This window comes from Micromesistius poutassou (assembly GCF_964030765.1).
Source record: "Micromesistius poutassou genome assembly, chromosome: 4".
Classification (NCBI taxonomy): domain Eukaryota; kingdom Metazoa; phylum Chordata; class Actinopteri; order Gadiformes; family Gadidae; genus Micromesistius; species Micromesistius poutassou.
The window spans coordinates 14,161,971-14,186,868 of record NC_140274.1 but is presented as its reverse complement, the minus strand read 5'-3'; the positions used below and the strand labels follow the sequence as shown (position 1 = coordinate 14,186,868).

Here is a 24,898-nt window from a genome sequence, read left to right as displayed (position 1 = left end):
GAAAGCAGTTGTTTGGGAGTGGGGGCGCAGTCTCAGTCAAACAATAACATATCCCTGTGACATTTCTCAGAGAGAAGTGGCATTGTAAAGGACCCCAAGCAAACTGCCCCCCTGCCTACCGGCACTCCCAGCAGGTTAGGTCGGGGTTAGCCTCTGTGTGTCTGTGTGATTGTGCATGTGTGTGTGTGTGTGTGTGTGTGTGTGTGTGTGTGTGTGTGTGTGTGTGTGTGTGTGTGTGTGTGTGTGTGTGTGTGTGTGTGTGTGTGTGTGTGTGTGTGTGTGCTCTCCCCATCATCTATGCAAGCAAGTCTCTTCCAAACTAACAAACAAACAAACCACATTGTCCTTTTCTGAAAGCACTCAAGATGCTGGAGGGGTACAGATACAGATACTTGAGCTGTGCGTATATGAGTAGAAACACTGTAGGGATTAAAGTGGATGGTAGCTTTCACAGCCACGTAGGGCCAGAACCTAGTGCAATCTCTCGTAAACATACAGTTTTCATTGAGTGGAGGTGGAGTAAGTGACAACAGCCCAGGCTCCAGTCTTCAAAGGAAGTCGTCTCACTGTGTGTGTGTGTGTGTGTGTGTGTGTGTGTGTGAGAGAGAGAGAGAGAGAGAGAGAGAGAGAGAGAGAGAGAGATAGACAGACAGACAGACAGAGACAGAAACATAGAGAGAGAGAGAGAGAGAGAGAGGGAAACAGTGTGTGAGAGAGAGAGAGAGAGAGAGAGAGAGAGAGAGAGAGAGAGAGAGAGAGAGAGAGAGAGAGAGAGAGAGAGAGACAGAGAGAGAGAGAGAGAGAGAGACTGGTACAGACCAGGATGTAAGCAGGATCCCATTCAGAGCAACAGAAGGCCACTCACAGCTCCAGGACTCTTGTAATTGAAAACACAAGGTCACACTTCGGTCTATTCGAACTTCACCAATGTAGCTCTGTGAAACTGTGAATCTCAATATTCCCCTCAACTTGTTGTGACAAGACATTGCGGTTTTAACGCAATGTCAAAGAGCTCCTGCCATGAAACAAATAAGAGTATGCACGCATATTATAAGGTATGTATGTGATACCAATGTACAAAAAGGGGTGCTGTTACCCACCATATTGGCAGCGTGTCCCTTGGAAGCCCTGTGGACACTGACATATCTGGTCTCCAAGCTCAGAACATCTCCCACCATTGAAGCAGGTATTAGGGTCACATATCCCTGCAGAAGGAAGAGCAGAATATGTTTATAAATAGCAGAATGCAATGTATTTATTTATATATCTATGCATGAAAATGCATGTATGTATGTAAGTATGTATGTATGTATGCATGCATGCATGAATGTATGTATGTTTGTATGTACGTACATACTATATGTGTGTGTGTACATACACACACACATACATACATACAGTACATACGTACATTCATGTACGTATGCATGTCCTAGATGGATGAATGGATGGACGGATTAATCGATTGTAGGAAATGCAATATATGTAAGTATGAAACAAAAGATATAGGACTCACTATGCAAACAGCCCTTCTCTCCATCCTTCTGTTTCCAGCCTGGACAGCACTTGTAGACGGTGCGCCTATCCATGTTGTACGTCTGTCTGTAGACTGTGTAGTATGTAGTCCTGCAGAACACACATGATGTTAGTACACTGAGCCATTCCTGTCTCTCACTGTCTGTCAACTGTGCTGTATGTAGTCCTGCAGAACACACATGATGTTGAAACTGAGCTATTCTCTTCTCTATCTGTCTGTATTATGTATTCCATAGCATTGATTATCTTTTTAATTGTGTTTGAATAATTGACTACAGAATATAAAGACAATTTTGTGACATGAAGGATAGGATAGGATATACGTCCCAGTTGCCACTGAAGAAAACACACATACCTGGCCACTCTGGGAATGTTAATGTTGAAAAATACATCTTATTTTTATAAAAGTGTTTTATTGCCATATTGGCTTTGTTTAAATTAAGATGTTTACATGTAGTGTCTCTGACCTCCTCTCAAAGCCCATACACCAGCTGTGGCCTGTGCAGCCCTGCCGCCACACCTTGACCATGCGGGTGAAAGCCTGGACACAGGGTTGGCTGGACCCCAGCATAGACAGCTCCTGATCTGTGCACACATTTGGCCTGCACCCGAAAACACACACCGCGCGCACACACACACACACACACACACACACACACAAAGGAAGTGGTAAAGAGAGTGTAAGACCAATATAGAAAAGAGAGAGGGTGGTGTGTTTGAGACAGAGCGAGAGAGAGATAAAGATAGAGAGAGCAAGAGAGAGAGAGAGAGAGAGAGAGAGAGAGAGAGAGAGAGAGAGAGAGAGAGAGAGAGAGAGAGAGAGAGAGAGAGACATAGAGGCATATGAGTGAATGAATATAACACAACCCCAATAACCGAGATAAGAAATGTAAACAGGAAATAAACACATATCAAATATGTATCATAAATAACCTATTTACAGTTAGGCTTATACCGTATTATACGGTAAAATACCGTATCATTAAAGGAACCCATCGGCTCAGAACATCTGGCTTCAATATAGACCAGCCCGGTGTTAATTATAAACCTGCATAATAAGCAAACACAACAGCACCCTAATTCTGATTTTAGGTCATATGTTAGCATGAATAAAATGTCTACTATGCAAAAGGAAACAAATCGATAAGTTACTTAAAACATAATAGTACTTGCACGAGCCAAGAAAGAGCGACTTCTAGCGGTGAATTTAACATATTGCTGCGTGTTTAATATTAGTTAGAAATCAACCGAAGAGAAAGACAAAGACTTCCAAAAGCTAAATTAAAATGTTAGTAAATGAGTAAGCTAATTAAGGCCTACGTATTCTAGACGTGCATATATCTTAAGGTGTATTCTACATCCGATACATTTGTATTTGTAAATAACATAGGCAAATAATCATAAAACAATATTCACTCACATGCCAGGTTGCAGCTCCAAAGATGATGCGATACGTGTGGTGACGGATAAAAAACACAAAATAAAAATATCTATGACCATTATATAATCCGGTTTCGACGATCTAAAGCCCGGCAAAGAAAACTTAGTTTTTTCGAATAATGTATTTTTCTTTAGAAATTAAACATCCTGAAAAATCTCAGTTAATCAAATGTTGTTTCCAGTTCTTTAAAGCATGGTTCCTATGAATTTACCGTTCCTCAACATGCGAGATAAGCAAAACGTCCACTTAGTCCATTCCATGACAATTTACCTCCTTTGAATGAGTCTTCAAGCCCACGTCCCGGGACGCACCACCCACTCCACTTGGGGGTCAACAGCAACACAAACAAAAAACGGATGCTAGCAAAGGGTTATTACACTCACTCTTATTTATATTTTGATTAATAACCAAATTGTTTGAATTCATTGGAAGGCGAGGCAAATATGTAAATTGATTTATCTGTTAGACATTGATTATCCTCAATTTCCTTTACTCATTCGCAAGTTTTTAGCCTATTCCCAGTTCAAATGTATTAAAATTTTTGGAAATTGTTGGGAAAAACAGTCTGCCTAGTTACTTGACCAGATAAAATGAGACGGAGAGGTACTAAAGTCTATCAGCACGAGGGCCTCGGATTTATTGAGTAAAGTAGCAAAGGTAATACAGATTCATAAAGCGTGAGAGATCGAATATTCTACGTCCCCTAACAGCGCTGAGGTCGCCTAGAGCTTCGCCTCCGTGGAAGTTCTGCTTCAGAAGAGCTCCCGTGATTTGGTGCATGAGAAACTTATAGTATCTTTCATGGCCAGGTGTGTGTGCTAGCCTTTGTGTGGGTTATCGAGGGTTCTCTTGTCCCTGAGCCTCCAGGTTGTGTTGTCTTTCTGTGTGATATGTGTGTCCTCGCCGTCCGGCTGTGGCAGAGTGTTCTCCGCAGACTGATAGGGGGGCTCGAGGGTCATCTTCACCCTCTTGAATGTGTGGTGTGTTGTGTTTATTAGATTTGGGCCCAGAGTTGACTATATTCATAATGTAATGTCCATTTAGGTTATTTTTTCCCATCATATCCCCCTCAAGTCGTCGTCAGACGACTTTCACTTAAAAATAACGACAAACTCGACCATACAACAAAAAATAAAAAATAAAAAATAAAAACAGCTGTCCCCCTCAACCCGTCGCTAGACGGCTTCACTTACTAGGGACACGAGGGGTTGGACCTCAGCGCTTGACGTATCATTGTAGCATCATCAATAACATCAGAAAGACGACAAACTTGACCATAAAAATAAGCAACCATGAGCATGGGATCCTAATATCTCGCTTGGCCGGGTGTATGGGGAACCACGTGGGAGAAACGCTACTCATGCTTCGGACATGAGTATGCCATACACACCCCTCCTAGGGGGTGGCATCCACCCCGGCCTTACATTGCAGTATCCCTTTGCACAATGACACGGAAGGCAAGGTAAAAACAGAACATGTGATTAAGCAAGAAATTGAGATTATGGAATTAAACCAAAACAATTAAGGAAATCAAAATACAAATCTTTTTTTTTTTTTTTTAAGTCTAATGTCAAAGTCATTAAAAAGATAAATCGAGTCAAAGTAGTTAAAATCGAAAGATAAATCAAATCAATCCCTCCTAGCGGCCCGGTGGGGCAAACAAACAAACCAACAGCAGAATACGAGGCTATCTATCATCACGTATCCTCCTTTCAGCACCTTCATCTATAGAAAAATAAGATAAAAAGCAAGCGGGAACATCCTTCATTAGCCCCTGCCAGGGATGCACATGGGAGTATGGGAGGTAGCACCCCCATACTAATTAAAAAGACCCGTTTATTCAATGGCCCTGGCAGGGCGTTATCCTGGTGAGCATGAGCAATACAGCGGGGAATATTATTGCAAAAAATGGCATTCTACCTTAACCGGGTTGTAGGCTATACAGCAATTGAAGCAAATACAGCCAGGGGTGCCCTCAAGCCCTAAAGGAACGGGCCGCAGCCCCTGGTACCGGAACGCAGATCCCTGGTCCGAGTGGCGTGGCTGCATCAGGTGGGAGGAGGGGGCGGTACTGTAGCCGGGGACGGGAAGTGGGGCCACCCTCCTGGAGAGGTTACTAGCACTTCACAGGTAGGGGGAGGGGGTGGGGCGGGGACTGGGAATGGGGAATGCCCACCTGGAGAGGTTACTAGCACTTCACAGGTAGGGGGAGGGGCGGGGACGTGAAGCTGTGGGTAGGGGAGGTCGTACCCATAGCCAAGGGTCGCGGTTCCCAGGTGTCCTTCTTGACCAACCTGGTCAAACTGGTCAGGGAAATCCATCAGGGGCATGAGGGGCACCGCTTCGGAGTAGGGAGGGGGTCGGTGTCTCTCCTTCTCGAGGGCCTGTAACCCTGCCAGTGCTCTGGACACCGACCCCTCTGGAGTTTGGTTTCATCCTTGCTCTGGATTCATCCTTGGGCCAGTGGGATCTGCCAAAACATTCTCAAATTCTCGTGCATACATTTTATCTAGTACATTTCTTTAACCTTCAACTTCTCTACTTGTCTCTGCTCCTTCAAACAACTTTTCCTAATAACTTTCAAACCTTTCAGATATACTTTACGAAACTTCCACACAATCTATACACAGTCCTAGTTACACATTAGATCTCAACTCTTGTGATATGCATGGATTCTGTGTCTAGTGTGATATTTTCCGTAGACTGCTCTTCTCTCTATCCGGGGCTGTGTTATCTGCCAAAACCCATAGAGGGTCAGGAGGAGGCTCGCCAGCTTCAGCATTATTATGTGGCTGTTGCTCTTGTTGGGGACCACAATGGAAATAAGACTGGGACTTTTGTGTTCCAATCCTCAATTGTATTCTTTTGTCTTTTCATGGGTGTCTGTAAGTGTGTGTCAATACAACAAAACAAATCAAATCAAAATCAAATCCTAGCTCGGCTGGTCGGCTCCGGGCGTCTCTGCATGTGGCTCCTCCTCACGCTCTGGAACTTGTGTTTCTATTGTTGGAATATAAACTCATGTACAGCAGTTAGTGGTCAAACATATTTTCTCAATTATATTTCTTATTGCTCTAATGGAGGTCCCTTATGGGGCCTTGAATAATAGGTGAAGGCATGGGTCGACCCGTAAGCATTTCATGCGGGGTTAGATGCATCATTCTATTAGCATGCATGTGATACCTCATTAGTGCTAGTGCATCTACACAAGTCAATTAAGTCAAAAGTTTGTTTACAGTATCCACACTTTTCTCTAATTTCTCACAAATTCCCTCCTTGCTTATTCAATGATAAGCAAACCCAAAAATGTCATCAACTTTGAAGTCCCTAACCTTAACAACCTTTAAATGAAACCTATCTAGTGGGAAGGGAAATCAAAGCCAGTATATCCAAAACCAAAGGTCAATATTAGTGGGGTTTACCATCAGCCGCCCGAAACCAAACTGTTCCCGAAATTAACAAAGTTATGCACTAAACCGAAAACGTAACTTGAGTTAGTATATACCATTTTATAAACGAAAACGCAACATGTCTCATTCTAAGTCCACCACTTCCGCTGCCTGAGCCAACATATCTGACTCCTGTTCCTCCTCCACCCTTCACCCCACCCGGCTCTTCCTATGATGGTTGCAGCTCGTCACTTCCCGATCGAATGAGTCAATGCTCACAGTGACTCTGCCAAGTAATCGTGACTGTGCCTGCCTTAGGTTGTCCCTGGTTTCAAGGTGGGATCTTACCCGTCGTTGGCTAACCAGCCTTCCATACTGGCTTACTGCAGGATGCCGTGCCTGGGATACAATAAATTTCCACCCATTAGGTGGAATAGATTGCGAAGTGGAGGGATGGAGACAGAGTCCTCAGCCCCAGCTACTCATGCAGCCAAGTGTGTGTATAATGGAGACACATCAGGGCGGTTACCCTGTGTGTGTAAGTGGGCGGATGATGGAGCCAATCAGAAAGTAACTTTCTGTTGGAGTAAGAAGTAAAATGTTATCAAATGTTAACATGTTATGAAAGCGTAACAGCAGTAGTAGTGGCATTTGAAAGGTAAACCCATTACTTCCGAATGTAAATTGAGAACCTAGCTTGTACATTAGATCCCTTCCCAGCAGATGTAGTGCTAATCCGTCCAATCCATAATCCATCTAATTGTCCTACTTGTACAGGTTTTTAAGATTAAGTTTTATTTTATGTATTTTTATTCATTCTTATCCTTATAATATCCATATTTTTTTCAATTATCCTTTCCAGTGTAAATAATAACATTAACTTTCAAGCATGACACCTATTGTTTATCCGTATTCTTTTAGGTTAAATCACTTGGTTAATAACAACACTCTTAACTTCAATTGCAGTAACATTATTATTTTGTATGACTGATATGTATTCCCTTTTAGCCATAATGTGAATATCAGAACATCTTTTACAATTTAGTTGACACAAATGTAATTGTAATTAGTTATAGTAAAGACCATTTCCTTCTTAACTCTATTGTTTCATCTGAAATATGCTTTCAGAACCACCTTGTGTGTTCCAACACTCTGCGCAGGGGAGTAACCTCCCTTATCTCAGTGGCCCTGATGAGGCCTACTACCCGGCCTTTCTCTGTCTAGATTATGATCAATTTTAATATAATGTCTATTATTACCGTAATCCCTCAGGAATTTTTAATTTTTCTATTTGTGCTGTCTTTTTTGTACTTAAACCTTGTCAGGTCTGTTGAACTGTGCATTGACTCCGCCGTCCCCGAGTCCTTTTAGGGCGGGTCCTTCTGCTCAGATTGGTGAGAGAGGATTTTCCCTGAACTCTTAAAAAGAGTCCCCAGCGCTGGTTGACCCCTGGACTTCTGTGGACACGCGGTGTGCATGCTATGGACAACTTTAAATGCTAATTGTTCATGTTATGGAGTATAGATGATAACCTCTGAATCTCTCTGTCTGTCTCCCTGTGACTCCCACACAGGCTGCATTCCCCTCTTATCTCTACTGTCCTCGCGACCTTCTACAAATGGGGGACTACAAATATGGCGGACGGGGAAACTACAAATATGGCGGACGGGGAAACTACAAATATGGCGGACGGGGAAACTACAAAAATGGCGGACAGGGAAACTACAAAAATGGCGGACGGGGAAAAGACGGGAGGGGGGGGGGGGGGGGGGGTGGCGCGTAAGCGAGCAAGCGTTGCGCGCAGAGCAGGGGGTTATTCGCACAAGAAATTTTCCTTTGCAAACCAGGCCGCACAATATGATTAACAGTTTTGACACGTAGGACTCAAAGCAACGTCTTATCCCGACCAATAGTATCTTTTCTGGTAGTGCCCTCTGTTATGCACCACCCAGACGCTATCACCTACGTTCTTGATTATACCCACAGTTCCCAACTGTGTCTCGGGTCCATGACCCCCAGTCCAACACACTCACACGGGCCCTCACACACAGTCACACACACACACACACGCACCACACACACCCCCGCACGCATGCACACACACACGCTCGCTCTCAGTCTCTCCTGTGCACGCTCCCACATTCTCACGCCTCTCGCTCTCTCGCCTCCTTCTCTAGCGCACACGTGGACACTGTCGGCGGCCATTCCTATTTACCATGCGGCGAGCCTTATCTAATAGATCTCATCTTGGCCATCGAGAGTATTGTATCACCATGCTCGATTATTACAGGCCCTACTCCGACCATCGAGAGTATTGTATCACTATGCTCGATCATTATAGGTCCTAGGCCTCGAGGGTATTATTTCACCATGCAGCGAGCCAGTATTCGTGCGTCACGCGTCTAGGGTCAATCGGGTTTTTACAGGTTAACTCTACGTTGCACTCAGCCTTATCCCCGCGGGATGCCCCCCGTAAAAAACCGTCCCGTCAGTCTCATCTCCTAATGTGGTTCCTATATAACTATGCAGAATTCAGATTTTATCAACGGGTTCTGCCTACCTTTTGTTTGGGCGCCCGAGGTGAGACTGCCGGAATCGGTGGTGCTCCGGGGTCCCGGGGCGTGCCCCTCTCCGTCCTCAGTCGTTTTCCCAGTAGTAGTAAAATCACGTCGGGGTCACCAATTTGTTGGGAAAAACAGTCTGCCTAGTTACTTGACCAGATAAAATGAGACGGAGAGGTACTAAGTCTATCAGCACGAGGGCCTCGGATTTATTGAGTAAAGTAGCAAAGGTAATACAGATTCATAAAGCGTGAGAGATCGAATATTCTACGTCCCCTAACAGCGCTGAGGTCGCCTAGAGCTTCGCCTCCGTGGAAGTTCTGCTTCAGAAGAGCTCCCGTGATTTGGTGCATGAGAAACTTATAGTATCTTTCATGGCCAGGTGTGTGTGCTAGCCTTTGTGTGGGTTATCGAGGGTTCTCTTGTCCCTGAGCCTCCAGGTTGTGTTGTCTTTCTGTGTGATATGTGTGTCCTCGCCGTCCGGCTGTGGCAGAGTGTTCTCCGCAGACTGATAGGGGGGCTCGAGGGTCATCTTCACCCTCTTGAATGTGTGGTGTGTTGTGTTTATTAGATTTGGGCCCAGAGTTGACTATATTCATAATGTAATGTCCATTTAGGTTATTTTTTCCCATCAAAATACATCTAAAGTTACTTGATTGTTATAACTGAGAAAACGATCTGAACCAGCATCTTGATGTTTGGTTACAGGTGTTAAGTATTTGTAGACATACTAACATTATGATTACAATATGATAAATTATCTTGCATATTTCTACCAATAAACAATGAACAAGAATTGTACTGGATTACACATGTATTTTATATTTAATGTCGGCATCCTGCGTTGGACTTTTGTTTTAGGCGCTGAAGCTGATTTGCATAACGGAACTTCCTGCTTTCGGTTCGTTGCGGTTCCTGTTTTGGGATTGGTTCAGAGGAGGACAGACATAAACAGAAGGAGATGCAAAGACCAGCATAGCTTTTGTTTTTTCGTTATCTATAACGACAATAAGGAAGTATTCTGTCGGAGCGGTCAAGCAATACGTATTTCTCTTGAAATTGATTTAGCTGCAAACCAAAGGGTAAGAAACACGCTTTATTTATTTGGCTAGCTTTGAAATGGCGCTAAAAGGCTGGCTAGCCATCCTTTTCATCTCCATATTAGTACCCATTTGGTCAAACTAGCACATTGAAGCAATAACTCAATAATATAAGTTATCTGGGACTAATACTTGCTTTTCAATTTAAAGTATGAATCCCATTCACGTGTTAGCAGCTAGTAATTAACAATGTTTTGATTATCCATTTATTTAGCATGCATTACCACATGCAAACTATTTGAACAATTTCTCAAGGATTTCGAGTCAGATTGGCTGCTACAGAGCATCAACTGAAAGGCTAGAGTCCCTTAGTTGCAATCATACGACCTCATAATATTTGGACAGTATTGGCGACTTTAAAATACAATGCAAAATTTTGAAAAGGAAAGACAAATGTACAGAGCATCATGACTCATAGAGTCCATTAGACATTATGTATAACCAGTCGAAAAAAAACATTTTCAGAGGGTAAAATTACATTTAATCCTGTAAAAGCCTGGCTAGTTGTACAATGTATTATTCAGCAGGACAATTTATGTGACTGGACCTATCCTTTTCGATTGATTACCATCAACGATACAAGCAAGTGAAGATTTCTCTTGTCTTTTATTTAACAGCCAAATGAACGGAGCAGCATTCCCCTCCCCCACGGCAGAGATGGCGGAGATGAACCGTATCCATTATGAACTAGAGTACACAGAGGGGATCAGCCAACAGATGCGAATCCCTGAGATGCTCAAAGTGGCCCCCTACTCTTCTGAGAACCAGGGCACTGGCCTGCATGAGTACTCTCATAGTAGTGCCATGATGCAAGTTCCAGAGAGAATTGTGATCGCAGGTTGGTCAATTTTCACGACACAATCTACACTAACAATCCTGAACTTTGTCTTTTGCTGTTACTTTATTTGATTATATTTTTTGAGCTGTCGACACACACCGGATAAAAGCCTATGATGAATGTCGAATAACTCAGTTTAGAAAGAGAAAGCAAAGATCCCTTGATCATCTGACGATCATTATCAAGCAAACAGTAAAGACATATTCTTAAATAATGTATTAAAACGTGTTCCCCCCGTGTGTTCCATAAGGTGACGAGGATGATCACCAGTACTCCAGACCCAGAGACCTGGACCTCATTCAGTCTACACCACTGGAGGCTCTATCACTGAAGACCCCGCCTAGAGTCCTCACTCTCAACGATAGGCCTCTGGACTTCATGGAGCTGGAGAGGAGTTCATCTCAAGCACCACCCAGTGAAGAAGTAAGGGACTCTGCGAATAACAAAGTAGCATTGTGTCTTCATAATACATTGAAAATAAATAATTTTTCAACTTTTAATTTAGAATATATTTTTGTTTTGAGGTTATTCAACAATTAAATTATCATTCACAGGAGGAGGCCTATAAATCACTTTCATTCACAACTTGAGATTTCTAAAAATTCTGTCAAAAGTTAGTTGCACATCATGTATAACTAAGGGTTTCACTCTGCTCAAAGTAGTGTGGTTTGTTTCAGCAGTTAAGGCCCCAGGGGCGACTACGACGGGAGCGCTCGGCAAGTGAGAACACAGCAAACCGCCAAAGCAGCCAGCTGACCAGAAACGATTCCTCGTGAGTGTCTTCTCTTACATCGAACGAGTAGACTGCTGGGATCATTCTTTCCTGCTTGTCTCATCGCCATCTGTGTGCGATTGTTTGTCATTTCCAATTTCCTTGGTCAATTCTGTTTTGGTTTGCTTGTTTGGTTCTGTGTGTTGTGTTCAAGTATCGGTGCAATGTCCAACCTTGCATGCAAATTAGTTTAGCCAATCAATGTCATACTGGTTATGAAATAACTTTGCTAATCCTTGTTCCTACACATATCTTGAAATTCCAATCATTAAATAATTAATTCATCTTAAGTTTACCTCTCTATAGTACAATATCACTTTTCTCTCCTGAATAACTTGGTGAATATTTAGGATAGTAAGTTAACAATTTCTGACAGAAAAAAATCTGAAAATGTGTACATTCTACACCGTGGCCAAGCTTTTCTCTCTCTCAGCTCATTGTCTCTGGTTTAGTATCATGTCTTTGGAGAGTTAATCAAGGATACAACTCTGCTTGTGCCTGATCTCTCATTTCACCTGCTCCTCCTCCATTGCTATTGGCCTTGTCATTGAGCATTGCTCTTGGTTGGTGGATCCCTATGTACAGCACTGTTTCTATACACTGGGTGGCCAGCAATTGTATAGTTCTAAACTCGAAGACTGTCTCTTTTCTTTCATCCTCTCTCCCTTCCCTACCTTTTTCTTTACTTCTTTTCCCAACCCCACGTACCCACTCCCGCCTCTGCGTCTTCCCTGTGGCATGACGACCCGCACACCGGTAGTGCAACCCAATCTCTCCTTGTCCCTGTTCGCACCTGCCCCCCCCTCACTGCCGCTGAGGACCAACAGAACCTGTACAGCACTAGCGGTGTTCTGTCTTTCATCCAAACCACCACACGCCGGGCCTACCAGCAGGTCCTGGAGGTCCTGGACGAGAACCAGAGCAGGTGACCACAGATCAATCACCCTGACTGGAGACCCAAGCTAGCTGAGCCCATCTGTCTGGCTAACGTTACTAGCATATTAGTTCTGAAGTCATCATTTTTATGGGACATTCTTTCAGTGGATATAGTTGATTAAGGCTTATAGCTATAGATTTGAAAATAGCCAGAAACAGAAATTGCCTTAGATTTATAATGACTTGTGTGGCATTGAATTCTAGATCTAAAGACAATGTGGTTACTGTCTTTTGGTGCCACCAGTTAGTCTGGGTGTACAATGTTCTTGGGTAAAATTTACCCCAAATCTGCTAGGGGTGGGAATCTATGGCACCTCACGATTCGATTCCAATTCAGAGGTCAACTATTTGATTCTAAAACTATTATCGCTGCATCTCGATGCAACAAAACAAAAAATATATAATAATATATATATATATTTTTTTAATTTAATTTGTTTCAGATTATTCATTTTTCTGCATCCAGACGGAATCGTTATAGAAAGAATCGCGATGCATCGAAGAATCTATTATTTTTTTCCCACCCCTAAAATCTACCCTAGAGGATAATTGCAGGCTTATTGCTTATATTTGATAACAATATATCTATTTTTTTTTTTTAATGCCCCAAGCTACTGAAAACATTATTTATTTTTAGCTTTACATATTTTTGAATACAGAAAAATGCATCGCCACAACACTGTTATCTAAATTGAGGTACTTTGATCATTATTTGAAGCTATAAGACAAAAGTAACTACCACAAATAACAATACAGGCATTTCTTCTGAGCTCCAGCCGTAGTTGGCCTTTATCTGTTTGTGGAATCTTTCAAAAAGGTAAACCTCCTGCATGTCTTCTGCTCTATCTCCTGTCTTCTGCTCTATCCCTTATTTTCCCCTTTCTCCTTTCCCTCTTATGTCCTTCTCTTTAGCAAACCATCACTGCGAGGGGGGTCGGCATCAAGCTCCAACCCCCTGCATGAGTCTAGGTAACTGCACCTGGTACAGAGACTCCTGTAGCTTACTTTCCACTTTTCTATTTCTTTTTTTCTTTTCCTTCACCTTTCTGTTAGTCCTTATCATCATCCTCATCATGATAAGGAAAGCCATGAATCCAAAAGTGGTTGTAGTGTTTTATTATGCTTTATTACATGGCTCTTCTCAATGCTGTGGAATGCTCCGTTCACTTGCATGGGCCTTCCCGACTTCCAGTGGTGAATTATTTTTCAATAATGACCATTGCTAAGCATATAATGAGGAAAGTGGATTTTCACGTCTTTCGTATCACTCCGCAAGTAGTCCGGTAACTTGTCAACCCCAGAGGATTCGGTTGCTAAGCAACGTCAACATCTTTGGTCGACTATTTCTCTGTTGATCAACACTACGAATGCTGGTAACAAAATTGTAAAAGACACACCGTGTGAAGTTATTTTTTCGTTTTGGCAAGTAGCCGTGTAATAAGCGGGATAATCGCGGGAACGTCGCCGGTCATTATCGGGAAATAAGCCCCTTTAGGGCGAAGCAAGACACCTCCGCTTCACGTCGGTGTCCGGTTTGCACTGTTGGGGCTTATTTTCCCGATAATGACCGGCGTTCTATACATTATCCCTTACATATTTAATGCTGTGAAAAATAAATACATATGCTGTTTTGAATTTTCTTTCTTTGATTTTCTTTTATCTGTTTCTGTTCCCAGGCTTGTATTAGCTACACTTGATAGCACTCTCGATGCGGGTTCTGATGACATGGCTGTCGTTGATGCAGCAACACTTCGTCGTCAGGTCAGTTTTCCAAAAAAAAAAAAATCATTATTATTTTTCTACCATTGCAGATATAGGCCAATACAGAGCATGTAGGGGTTAGGCGTCTCGGGGCTCTCAGATGCCTACAGGTACTTTGTGACTGGAAGTTGAACATCCTATCCAGCACACTATCCTGACCCCATCTATTTTCAGTGTTTGGGAGTTTGCATGTTCTACCACATGTTTGAAAGGAACTCTGTGTGTCTCCACGCACTGATAGATCATTAAACTAAACCGGAGGCTGCAGCTTCTGGAGGAGGAGAACAAGGAACGAACAAAACGAGAGATGATCCTCTACTCAATCACTGTGGCATTTTGGCTCATCAACAGCTGGGTGTGGTTTCGTCGCTAACCGCCCTTCCTTGGTACAGAGAGAGAGAGAGAGAGAGAGAGAGAGAGAGAGAGAGAGAGAGAGAGAGAGAGAGAGAGAGAGAGAGAGAGAGAGAGAGAGAGAGAGAGAGAGAGAGAGAGAGAGAGAGAGAGAGAGAGAGAGAAGAGAGAGAGAGAGAGAGAGAGAGAGAGAGAGAGAGAGAGAGAGAGAGAACCCTCTCTTATTCTTAGTGTCAGAAATGTGTGTCATGTTTGCTGCACTTGATTCGCTTACAGGCGTGTGTGTGCCAATAGAATGTACTTGATTTCTTTACTGTATACATGTCCACTTTTATTTTTTACTTATTTGTTTCTTAACCATATCATCTCTTATGTGGTCTATATAAAACACATTGTGCCATTCCTATAGCCAATGATGCTGACTGCTTGTTGTCCATGCCTGTTGCCACTTTTAAGATGTCCTGAAGGCAACGGAAGTGTTCTGAAGAAATGGGTCAACGTAGACAAACTGTGGAATTACAGCAGTAGTTGAATAATAGGAATGTAAGGATAGATTTATTGCATTAGATTGCTCTGTGGTAAAACAAGACTGTATAGTTCAAATATTGTTTATACCCAAAATTGAATGCACGTCTTATATTCTGTTGTAAAATATAAAGAACACCTGTAAGGACCACCTATGAAGCTTGGCATGACTATTCTGAAAACTGAGACCTGCATAATAATGCTGATAATTGTATATTTATTTAAATAAAAGGCTGGTACTCATAAAAACAGGCTGGTAACATGAAACAGTTTGTTTGTTTTTATTCCAAAGATATCCTTCAAAACAGAAATTAATGTTTGTAATCTCACACAGTATACAGTTTGCAATCACCAATGTCAGTTTGGTAGATACTAAAGGTAAGCTATGAAAAAATGGGTAAATATTAAATTAAACTAAAAACGAAATACGCTCTGAAGTCATGTATAAATATAGCGAGCCTAATCATTACTAGAAATGATGTTGTTTTTTTACAGTGGTTAACAATTGGACACTAACCACACATTGTATATTGTGTAAATGAAAAGAAAACTTGATCTGAAAGTCTCAGTCAAGTTCCTCAATCAAATGGTTGGGTGGACTTTTGGAATTTTGGTTTGGAATGGACCCTTCAAGTGATTTGAATATCACTGGCATAGTAGCATCTTCAGCTCCTGGATCCACCATGGCCACACCCTTCTTGTAGTCATCAATCAATGTGTTGTGATCACTCTTTCTGAACAACAAGCCTGGGCTTGACGTTGCCTCAAAAGCCGTGGCCGCCTCATGTTGACATTGTGTCAAATTGTCATCATCATAACCTGATATCACTTGTATTTTTGGTCTGGTTCCTTCCTGGAAGACGAGGAAGCCTGTGATGTCCTTATCTTCAGTGTCCATATCCTCCAGATCCGGCAGGTCAGCCATGCACAGCGGCTGGTGTGACTGCAGGCGAATGGTCTCAAGAGGCTCCACCTCCTCCAGGTCTGTCACCAGAGGCCCAGGACCACCAGGGGTCATCATCAGTGCCATGTCAGCTGGATCAGAGGGAGCCATCGGGGGCAGAGGATCAGGCTGCTTCCAGTCCCCCTGCTCTCTACGGTATTCCTTGGTTTCATGGCCATTCATGGCTGTTGGCTTCTTTTCCAAATGGGTCCTCTGTGGCTTGTCTATCCCGATATCGGGTTCATCTTGTAGATGCCCTTCATCTGACAGCCCGGTGACTCCACTCACTCTCTCTTCCGCCTCAATGTCTGACCTCTCTGGACTTTCCTCACTGTCTAGATCCTCCTCAATATTCTTCTGCATCTCCTCTGGGCTGTAGTAATCGCCTTCTTGCTTTTCTATCATCAAACCTTCGTCAGGTTGTTCAGTCTCAAGATCTTTGCATAACTTTTGTTTGTCTGCCAGCTCGACTGGTTCTCTCTGGCTTTGTAGGAATTCCTTGTGGGCTTCCAGACTGTCCTGCACAAAGGCCTCAATCTTCTGTCCGTGTGAGGAGCAAGCAATCGTCGTCTCATGCTCATCACAGGAGCTCTGAGGTTCCACCTTTGGGGAATCCTCAGCCTGACCTAGAATGTGCAACAATAAAGAATCAGTGATCTTGAAAGACACATGACATTAACCATCTGTTTTAAGTATGTGTTGTAGACTGAGACGGTTTACCTTTCTCCTGCATCTCTCTGAGGCGACGTCTCTCAATGGCCTTGTCCCGGATCGTTGCGATGGCATCCACACTATCCTGTATCTTCTTTCTCTCTCGTGTTTCCCACATTTCCCTTTCTTTGCGCTCAGCATCTAGCCCCCCGACTGCCCACGCCTCTGCACATGCCCTGTCTTTGGGGAACACAGGCCGGTCGTCCAGGTAAGTGAGTAGTCTGAGACGCACAATCAGGGTCCTTCTGTAATTTTGGATTTTCTTCACCACATTGTTCCCCATCAGGTTTAACACGCGCAATTTTGGCATGCTCTCAAGCACAGCAAGGATCTCGGGGTCACTTAGCAAGTTGTGGGACATGTCCAGAACGCTGACAGAAAGACACTCTCTCAGGTGCTCTATGTCCCCCATCGTTTCCAGCTTATTATGGGCAATCTGAAGTGAGCCCAGCTCTGGTAAACAGGCTATATTCTCTATAGTCTGGATATAGTTGTTGGAGACATTGAGTGTGCAGAGTTTTTCAAGGGATCCAAGGTTTTCTAGCTTGTAGATAAGGTTCTGCTGCAGGAACAAGCTGCGGAGCTCAGTCTGGGCCTCCAGGTTCGCAATTTGTCGCAGCCCATTGCTCTCCAGCCAGAGGCACTTTAGTCCTGTATAATCATCCAAATTCTCTATGGTGGAAAAACCTTTAAAATGCAAGTACAAAGTGTCATTCAGGTAAGGTGTGACATAAAGCTTGTTTTCCTTGCAGTGATCCCTTAAAAACTTCTTGGTCATTCTTGGTCCAGTATATTTCTGTTGTTTGTCCAGATGTGATGCGGCTGAAGTTGTTTGATCATTTGCATCGTTATGTTTGTTTTGAATAGAGGAGTCCAATGTATTGGCATCTCCCGTTTTAATCCCGTTTATGTTCATATCGTTTATCGTCTTTTCATGGATCTCGGCGGGATGCATAGTCGGATAATATTCGGATAATAGTCGGATAAGTATGAAAGTACTATTTCTGAAAAAAATGTACTTGATCGCTAAGCTATAAAGTAATGTCGCGTAAGTGTTCAGCAGTTGAACTGTTAGTAAACGCCTTTATTCGTTTCCATGGCAACGTTGTACAGCTACCCAGCCGGACCCTACTTGGTTTTGGGTCGGAAATGTTTTACAGTGACACACCTAGCGGTAGTGGGGACACATTAATATGGAACACAGCGGGGACACAACTGGCAACGAATACATTGAATATATTCGAATACATTCGAAACGAATACATTCTCTACGCCCATGGCGTAGAGAGAGAGCCCGAGCAGTGTACAGTACAGCGTTGAATGAACCCTGTGGGGGGTTTTGAACCAATACACCGCTATTTCCAATCTATGTGGTGTTTATGTCCTGTGGTAAGCAGGTAAATCGTAACCCCTTTTTCATGGTTAGAAAAAAACGTTTATGATTCATGCATATATGATATCTTGTAGGCTAGCGAGTGGATTTCACATACAGTCGAAATTGCATGCTCGTTATTAAGTTATGAGACTTGAATGCAAATGCTACGTTGCGTTGTCTTAGTGTCTGGATTGATGAATGCCACATTTAACAACAATAATATGTTTATACATATATTCAGAGACGGGGTACATTCGCCTACTAAATTGTACTGTATGACCTAACTGTACAGGCAGACATTGTTGGAGGGCTTCAGCAGAAACCAACATTACATGTATGGATATGTCACTTCTGAGGCCAGCCTTCAACAGGTACTAGAAGTTTACAAACGTGCCAACACAAAAACAAACTTCTGTATAAGAACGTCCACAACCATGCAATGGAGCCCAACGGAAAAATATTGTTTGTGAGCCAATATATTCAGTAAGTCCAGCAGTCCACATGTCCAGTGGGATGGGGTCCCTTTTGTTCTGCGGGGCTGCAAAATCCTTGAATGTCAGTTGGGACCTGGAAGAAAACATAAAAAGAAAAGTGAGAGGGGAGAAAGTGGGACATCGTCAGCAGGGCATGACTACGAGCCAACAAACAAAAAAAGACGAATGACGACAAAGAAGCGCTGTGAAGAAAAACTAGTTATTAAACAGATCCACAGATTCCCTCAATATAAGACGGACAGCAAGAAATACCAATCCACAGAATGTAGCAGGATTAAACTACATTTACTTGAGGCACTCAAAGAAGTGAAAAATGTGATAAGAGAAGAGAGATATTACGTTGAACTCCCTTTAGATGATGCCCACACAAACCATAACCAAGAATGCTGTTCAGATACTGCACAAACCATTCATCCACAGCTGACCATGATGATTGAAGAGCTGGCAGAAAAAGGCATGACCAACAGCATGGAAATCCAAGCCATACTGAAGCAATATTTGAATGATAAAATGTCAACATATCAGACCTGACATATTACCCCAAATCGAAAGATATCAAGGATCACATTGTGTGTGCCCAACAAAAAAAGTGAAGCAAAGACAGACCACAATGGATCAGGTGAACCTCAGCCATAAACTCAGACAATGGAGAAAAGACGGCAATATTTCCGGCCTTACAGAAGAGCATCCTCCACAGGGCAAATGAACACGAGAGATATCAGACAGACCAGCGCATTGGAGCAGGATGACTCATCTCATGCTGCTGATGAGAAAACAGTTGCAGACTATGAAGTCTATGAGGAAAGTTTGCTGTTGATCCCCCAAGAAAAATGGCAGCAAGATGTAATGATGCACTTGGTAATGCAATCTGCCTGCTTGATGCAACATACAAGAACATAAACTATGACCGGCTCTATACCTTGTGTGTGCTAACAAACGGTGGCTACGTTGTCATAGCAAGGTTCTTTATCCTGCACTATCAGGTGGCCTACATCAAGGAGGCAAGGCGGAAACCCTCCTGGAAACCACATTTCTGGATGGCAGGTGACAGTGAAGTTGAGTGTAGTGCACTGTGCAGTGCCTTTCCAAACTCCTCAGTGTACCTGTGTGACTTCTACAGGGAGCAGGCCTTGACTCGGTGGATCCAAAACGCCAAGCATGGTCTTTCAAGAGAAGAAGGCGAGCAACTAATTTGACTGCTTCGTAACATCGCTACAGCGCCTCCTGGGCAGACGGAGGAAACGCATTACAATAACGTCTTTAGAAAGGTTAAAATCCTCAGCACTGTGGGAGAAACTTAACGTCAAAGCTTGGTTGGAGACCAAATGGCTCTACTCCTGAGAAGTGGGCTAGGGCCTACAGGGACAATGTATACCATCTAGCGGTGGACACTAACAATGGAGTGGAATCACTAAACTCATTCTTCAAACACCATTTTCTGAAAAAGGAGAACCGAGACAAGAAGATGATAAGCAGCGTTGTGGATACTTTAATCAACCATTACCTGCCAGAACGGTGGCAGGAATACATGTTTACACAGTACAGCAGGAGTGAAGAGTACAGAAGTTATCATCCACAGGTGCCACAGTTCTTACAAAACATTCCAGAAGCCACTGCCAAACTCTGCCTTGTGAACATGAAGAAAGCAGAAGAGATTGGGGAAAGCTGGGTCAGACCCATCAACATTGAACAGGGAGTTTTTAAAGTCAAAGAATCGGACCCCGTTACATGGTGCACTGTGGATCTTGGGACAACTACCTCGTCACCTTCATGTAGCTGCCATGCTTACATTCAAACACATATCCTGTGTAAGCATTTCTTTGCCGTGTTCCTGCACCATCCCGAATGGGGCTGGGACAAACTGCCATCTTCTTACCTCAATGGACCTTATCTCGCAGGCAAGTGGGATAGTGATCCACAACCTTCAAACAAGGATCAACCAATACATTCTGATGGTGCAAAAAGCACAATGGTATGTATGTATGTCAAACTTTGAAAATCTTAGTGGGAAGTTGAAAGAAAATGCTTTTGAAGTATATTAATGATTGATTATTAGTGATTGTCATGATTAACATTTTTCTTTTTATAGACATCTGAAATGGCTACAATTAGGAACAGAAAGAGGTTGCATGAAGAGCTGGAGCGTCTCAAAGCCATGAGTAACAACTGCTCAGATGTTGATGTCTTGTCTGATGTAATCATGCAGTTGGAAAACGTACAGGACTTCCTGAAGTATTGCCTGCAGAAGTCACATGGAGGCCTCACAACGCTCTGAAACTCCAACCGACCACACTTGTGTAAAGAACTATGTTACTTTATGCACAGAGGCTGATTCAGAACAAAGACAGAAGGTGCACATGCAGGAGAAAGGACATTTTTATTCATTTTGCTATAATATTCTATGTGAATACAGTTATGTTTTTTGTCCATTTCTTTCTCAAATAAAATACACAAGCAGTTCCATCAGTAATTTTTGTATAAACTAAATGTAAAAAATTGTGTCCTTATCTGGCAGGCAATTTATTCTGGGGAATTATGGCATTACATCATTCAAATCAGCAGGTTGTATAATGAGGGTTACTAATAGAAGTAGCCTAACGGTACAAAGAAACAATGGGGTGCTTGTAATTAGCCAGTGGTTTTGCTAATAAATATATTGCAAGAGTATGACTAGTGAAGTAGGCTGACTACTTAGAATCCAAAATCATGTTGATGCTGGAAGGAATAAGGGCAAAAATCAAAGAAGATAGTAGGCTATTATAAACAGGTTCAGAATAGACACATGGGGGTCACTCACACCCTGCATAAAATTGGAAACGGGGACATTCATACAGAAAGAGGTAATATCATTTTTTTTCCCGACAGGGTCTATTAGGAAAGTCAATTTTAATTGAGATAATCAACGTTTATATATATATATATATATATATATATATATATATATATATATATATATATATATATATATATATATATATATATATATATATATATATATATATACAGACACATATCATTTGTATTTGTATTTAATTGAAATTATTTTTGTATTAATTTTTGAGGATACTGTCATGATCCAGTCTCCAGTCCAGTTGGTGGAAGTAACGATTGGTTAGTTGCCATTAAAGGACTCGGAAACGAAGAAGAAGAAGCTTCGGGTTTACTCGGCTCGGGCTGTTCTCGTTCGGCCGTTGCTGCGAGCTGTGTTCCCTGTCAGTCACATCCAACATGGCGTCGGGGTATATAGTAAATCGTGGTGTGCTAACCTTAGGAATACATTACCGAACTGTTTGCAGAACCACCACATTTACACAGATTCGAGAAAAGAAACGATGGATGAAATCCTATACCTATACTATGGAAAGAAAGCGAAAGATAGAAGGGACTCCTCCGCCAAAGCCAAGGTAACATTAGCTTGAAAAGTTGGGAATTAGAGAGCATCTCAAGGCCATTTAATGGAGGAAATAGCCTATGTATGAATGGAGGAAGTGTTGGGACGTAATTACTTAATTCAATACGAGTATACTGGTGTTGCGTTTGACTGTAAACCCAGCAATCACCTTGCTCTGATCTGTCTATTGAACCAAACGTAGCTAGATATTGATGGATTTAATTCTCAATTCAATATAAAAATCGCATTCTACTAACTACTCATACTTCTAATTCCAGTAAAATTGTTATTATTATTATTTTGTTATTTTTATTGTTATTAGTTTGAAAAGCATGTACCCTATAATAATTATTTCAATTTACAACTGCTTTCCAGATCCCAAAATCCTAACTGGGATTACCATGCTGAAGTGCAAGCATTCACCTGCCGTCTTCATGAGAACTTTTCCTTGGAGCTGCTGAAGACTGCGTTTGTCAATCCATGTTACATTGAATCAGAGCAAAAGAGAAGGCAGGACTTGGGAATGGACTCTGAAACAATAGCTCTTGTCTTAAAAGGCAACATTGAGCTACGCTCACAGGGGTCAGATTTTACCACTAGTTTCCTGAACGATTGGTGTCGGGCCAGCTTTCCCCGCCTGCACAGTGATGGGGTAGCGGCTGTCGTGGCGTACCTTACCTGTTCAACAGTGGTGTGCCATGTAGCAAGAAACCTTGGTATTGAAGACCTCACCATGAGTGCCGAGTTCCCAATTCCTGATGATGTACTACAATCCACACTCATGGCTGTGATCGGAGCGTTACTGGAAAGCAGCGGAGCAGAAAGAGCAGGGTTCTTCCTAAGGGTGAGCTGACCTGAACACAGAAGTTGGTTTTTCAATTATATCTGTTGAACTATCACTATGTTCTCTATCAGAAGCACTTTAACAACATTTTTGTAAAATACTTTTTCATTATGCTTTTTCCAAAAAATTATTCTCTACAACGGATCCCATGTGTAGACCAGAGGAAGTAGTACTGTATTACTGTAGTACTAGTATTTCTGACAATCGCCACTATTTAAGCTGGGATAGTAAAATTAACCATGATGATGTATTTTATACCCGATCTTATATTATTTTCCAGGACTTTCTTGTCACTCAGCTGATCGGGAAAGACCTGTTTGATATGTGGACAGTGGTGAATCCCATGGGTCTGCTGATGGAGGAACTGGCCCAAAAGAACATGTCTGCCCCAGAGCCCCGTCTCATTAGGTCGGCTGGGGCCAGCACGGTTCTCCCACTCTACTTTGTTGGACTTTACAGGTGTGTAAACATGTTGCATTAATCTCTCTCTCTCTCGCTTTCCCTTTTGTACATAAAAGACTTGGGGTAGGTACCCTGATATCTAAATGGATTCTTAAGGCATATTTGATGATACATTTTTGGATTACACCAACAGACTGCCTGTTAACTTTAAGTGTGGTACAATGGAAACTGGATATTATGGGCGGATATGTCTGGATTCAGATGTTAGGATCAAAAATGTGGTCACATAAAAAATTGCAACATTTGTTTCATGTTCTTTGTTATGTGCAATTCATATGTTTTGTATTACATACGTTTGAGGGACCATGTGTTATCCAAGTTGTCCTCTGATGTAATGTTTTGCATCCTCAAACTCAACAGGACTGTTTGTTTTGTTTTACCATATGTTGATATTCTCTCTTCTGTTCTGCTTTCTCTGCCTATATTTACATGAAATCAGCGATAAGAAGCTTTTGGCTCAGGGTCCAGGAGACACAGTCATCGCTGCAGAGGAAGAGGCCGCTCGCGTAGCTCTGCGTGATCTCTATGGCTTCACCGAGAACCGCAGGCCATCAGACTTTTCCACAATGAAACGGCAACACAAACCTGTACAATATGTTGCCAGCAACTAATCAAGGGAAATGTGTACATGGCAGGGAGCAGAGAGTAACTCAAATGGTGGTAGAGCATCGTCTGTTCGTTAAGATATACCGTAAGATGCAACCATCAAATTTCATACTTGATTGGAAGGGGTAAACAAAAGCAATGTTCTTTGTGACCAAAATCCTGTCGGAAACTATGTTGTCAATGGGTTTGTCTTGTGACCACAGGAATGTTCATGTCTTCATGCCAAGGAGGGTGATCGACTTTTATACATAGACTTGTTTCAAGCTATGTTGAAGCTCAAAAGCCATCTGTTTCGGAGTGGGCTGGTCATATTCTGCGGTAACCACTGGATAGTTATGCATTGTGTTTTGGACCATACCACAAGATAATAAATGTTTTGGTGACTCTGCCTTGTAAATATGTATGCTTGTCATGGGTCTTATTTTGTTAATCTAAAATAAACAATCTGTATAATGATTTTGTTCAGCTTTGTATGATTAATCAGCATAGCACCATTCATCCTTGTATTTAGCTTTTTAAAGTGGACTGGCCATGTACAGCATTATTTATGTTTCAACACAGATACCGATTTTACTGGAAAGCCCAGGTTATGTACCTATCCAGACAGACTGTCTATGTGAAAGCTGGTTTTATCACAATCATATCCCAATTAATACCCAATAAAACATTTTCCAGTTTTCAATAAATGGGCCTACACCGAGCCTTATTTGGCTATTATTCTCGCTATTACGAAAAGTCTGATTTGGAAGAATGGTTTTGTATAGAGAAGACGAAAATAGTAACGTTTGCAACTAAAATACCATCTACCTGTCATTGCTTTGGCTTAACCGAAAGTAGTTCATTTTGCAATATAAAAGGCTAG

At 42.3% G+C, this 24,898-nt stretch overlaps 4 protein-coding genes across 5 annotated transcripts in view; 2 read left to right on the top strand and 2 right to left on the bottom strand.

Annotated features, from left to right (window-relative positions):
• Window positions 1-5,307, bottom strand: part of egfem1 (EGF-like and EMI domain containing 1) — a gene marked incomplete at both ends in the record, with an annotated part of 52,623 nt that extends 47,316 nt beyond the window's left edge. Inside the window, 6 exon segments of the mRNA XM_084466360.1 lie at window positions 1,101-1,205; window positions 1,517-1,626; window positions 2,004-2,138; window positions 2,957-3,058; window positions 4,989-5,099; window positions 5,228-5,307. Coding sequence (XP_084322486.1) covers window positions 1,101-1,205; window positions 1,517-1,626; window positions 2,004-2,138; window positions 2,957-3,058; window positions 4,989-5,099; window positions 5,228-5,307 — 643 coding nt within the window.
• A 4,556-nt stretch (window positions 5,308-9,863) lies between these two features.
• Window positions 9,864-14,856, top strand: mffa (mitochondrial fission factor a). 2 transcript variants are annotated; one of them, XM_084466818.1, is made up of 8 exons: window positions 9,864-10,009; window positions 10,645-10,865; window positions 11,116-11,288; window positions 11,543-11,637; window positions 12,398-12,562; window positions 13,486-13,542; window positions 14,250-14,334; window positions 14,576-14,856. In XM_084466818.1, exons 2-8 carry the CDS (start codon window positions 10,649-10,651, stop codon window positions 14,705-14,707), a joined length of 924 nt encoding a protein of 307 aa, XP_084322944.1. In that variant the 5' UTR covers window positions 9,864-10,009; window positions 10,645-10,648; the 3' UTR covers window positions 14,708-14,856. The 2 variants fall into 2 exon arrangements, with proteins under 2 accessions (XP_084322944.1, XP_084322945.1); XM_084466819.1 differs by lacking the exon at window positions 13,486-13,542 and having other exon boundaries at window positions 14,576-14,854.
• Window positions 14,857-15,775: 919 nt separating this feature from the next.
• On the bottom strand, window positions 15,776-20,263 carry LOC311341529 (uncharacterized protein; the record flags this gene model as incomplete). The annotated part of the gene is made up of 3 exons (XM_084466359.1): window positions 15,776-16,779; window positions 16,874-17,868; window positions 20,238-20,263. 3 exons carry the CDS (start codon window positions 20,261-20,263, stop codon window positions 15,776-15,778), a joined length of 2,025 nt encoding a protein of 674 aa, XP_084322485.1.
• Window positions 20,264-21,961: 1,698 nt separating this feature from the next.
• On the top strand, window positions 21,962-24,492 carry mrpl44 (mitochondrial ribosomal protein L44; the record flags this gene model as incomplete). The annotated part of the gene is made up of 4 exons (XM_084466309.1): window positions 21,962-22,137; window positions 22,500-22,968; window positions 23,249-23,427; window positions 23,870-24,492. The coding sequence occupies 4 exons, from the start codon at window positions 21,962-21,964 to the stop codon at window positions 24,039-24,041; spliced, it is 996 nt and encodes a 331-aa protein (XP_084322435.1). The 3' UTR covers window positions 24,042-24,492.
• Between the last annotated feature and the right edge of the window lie 406 nt (window positions 24,493-24,898).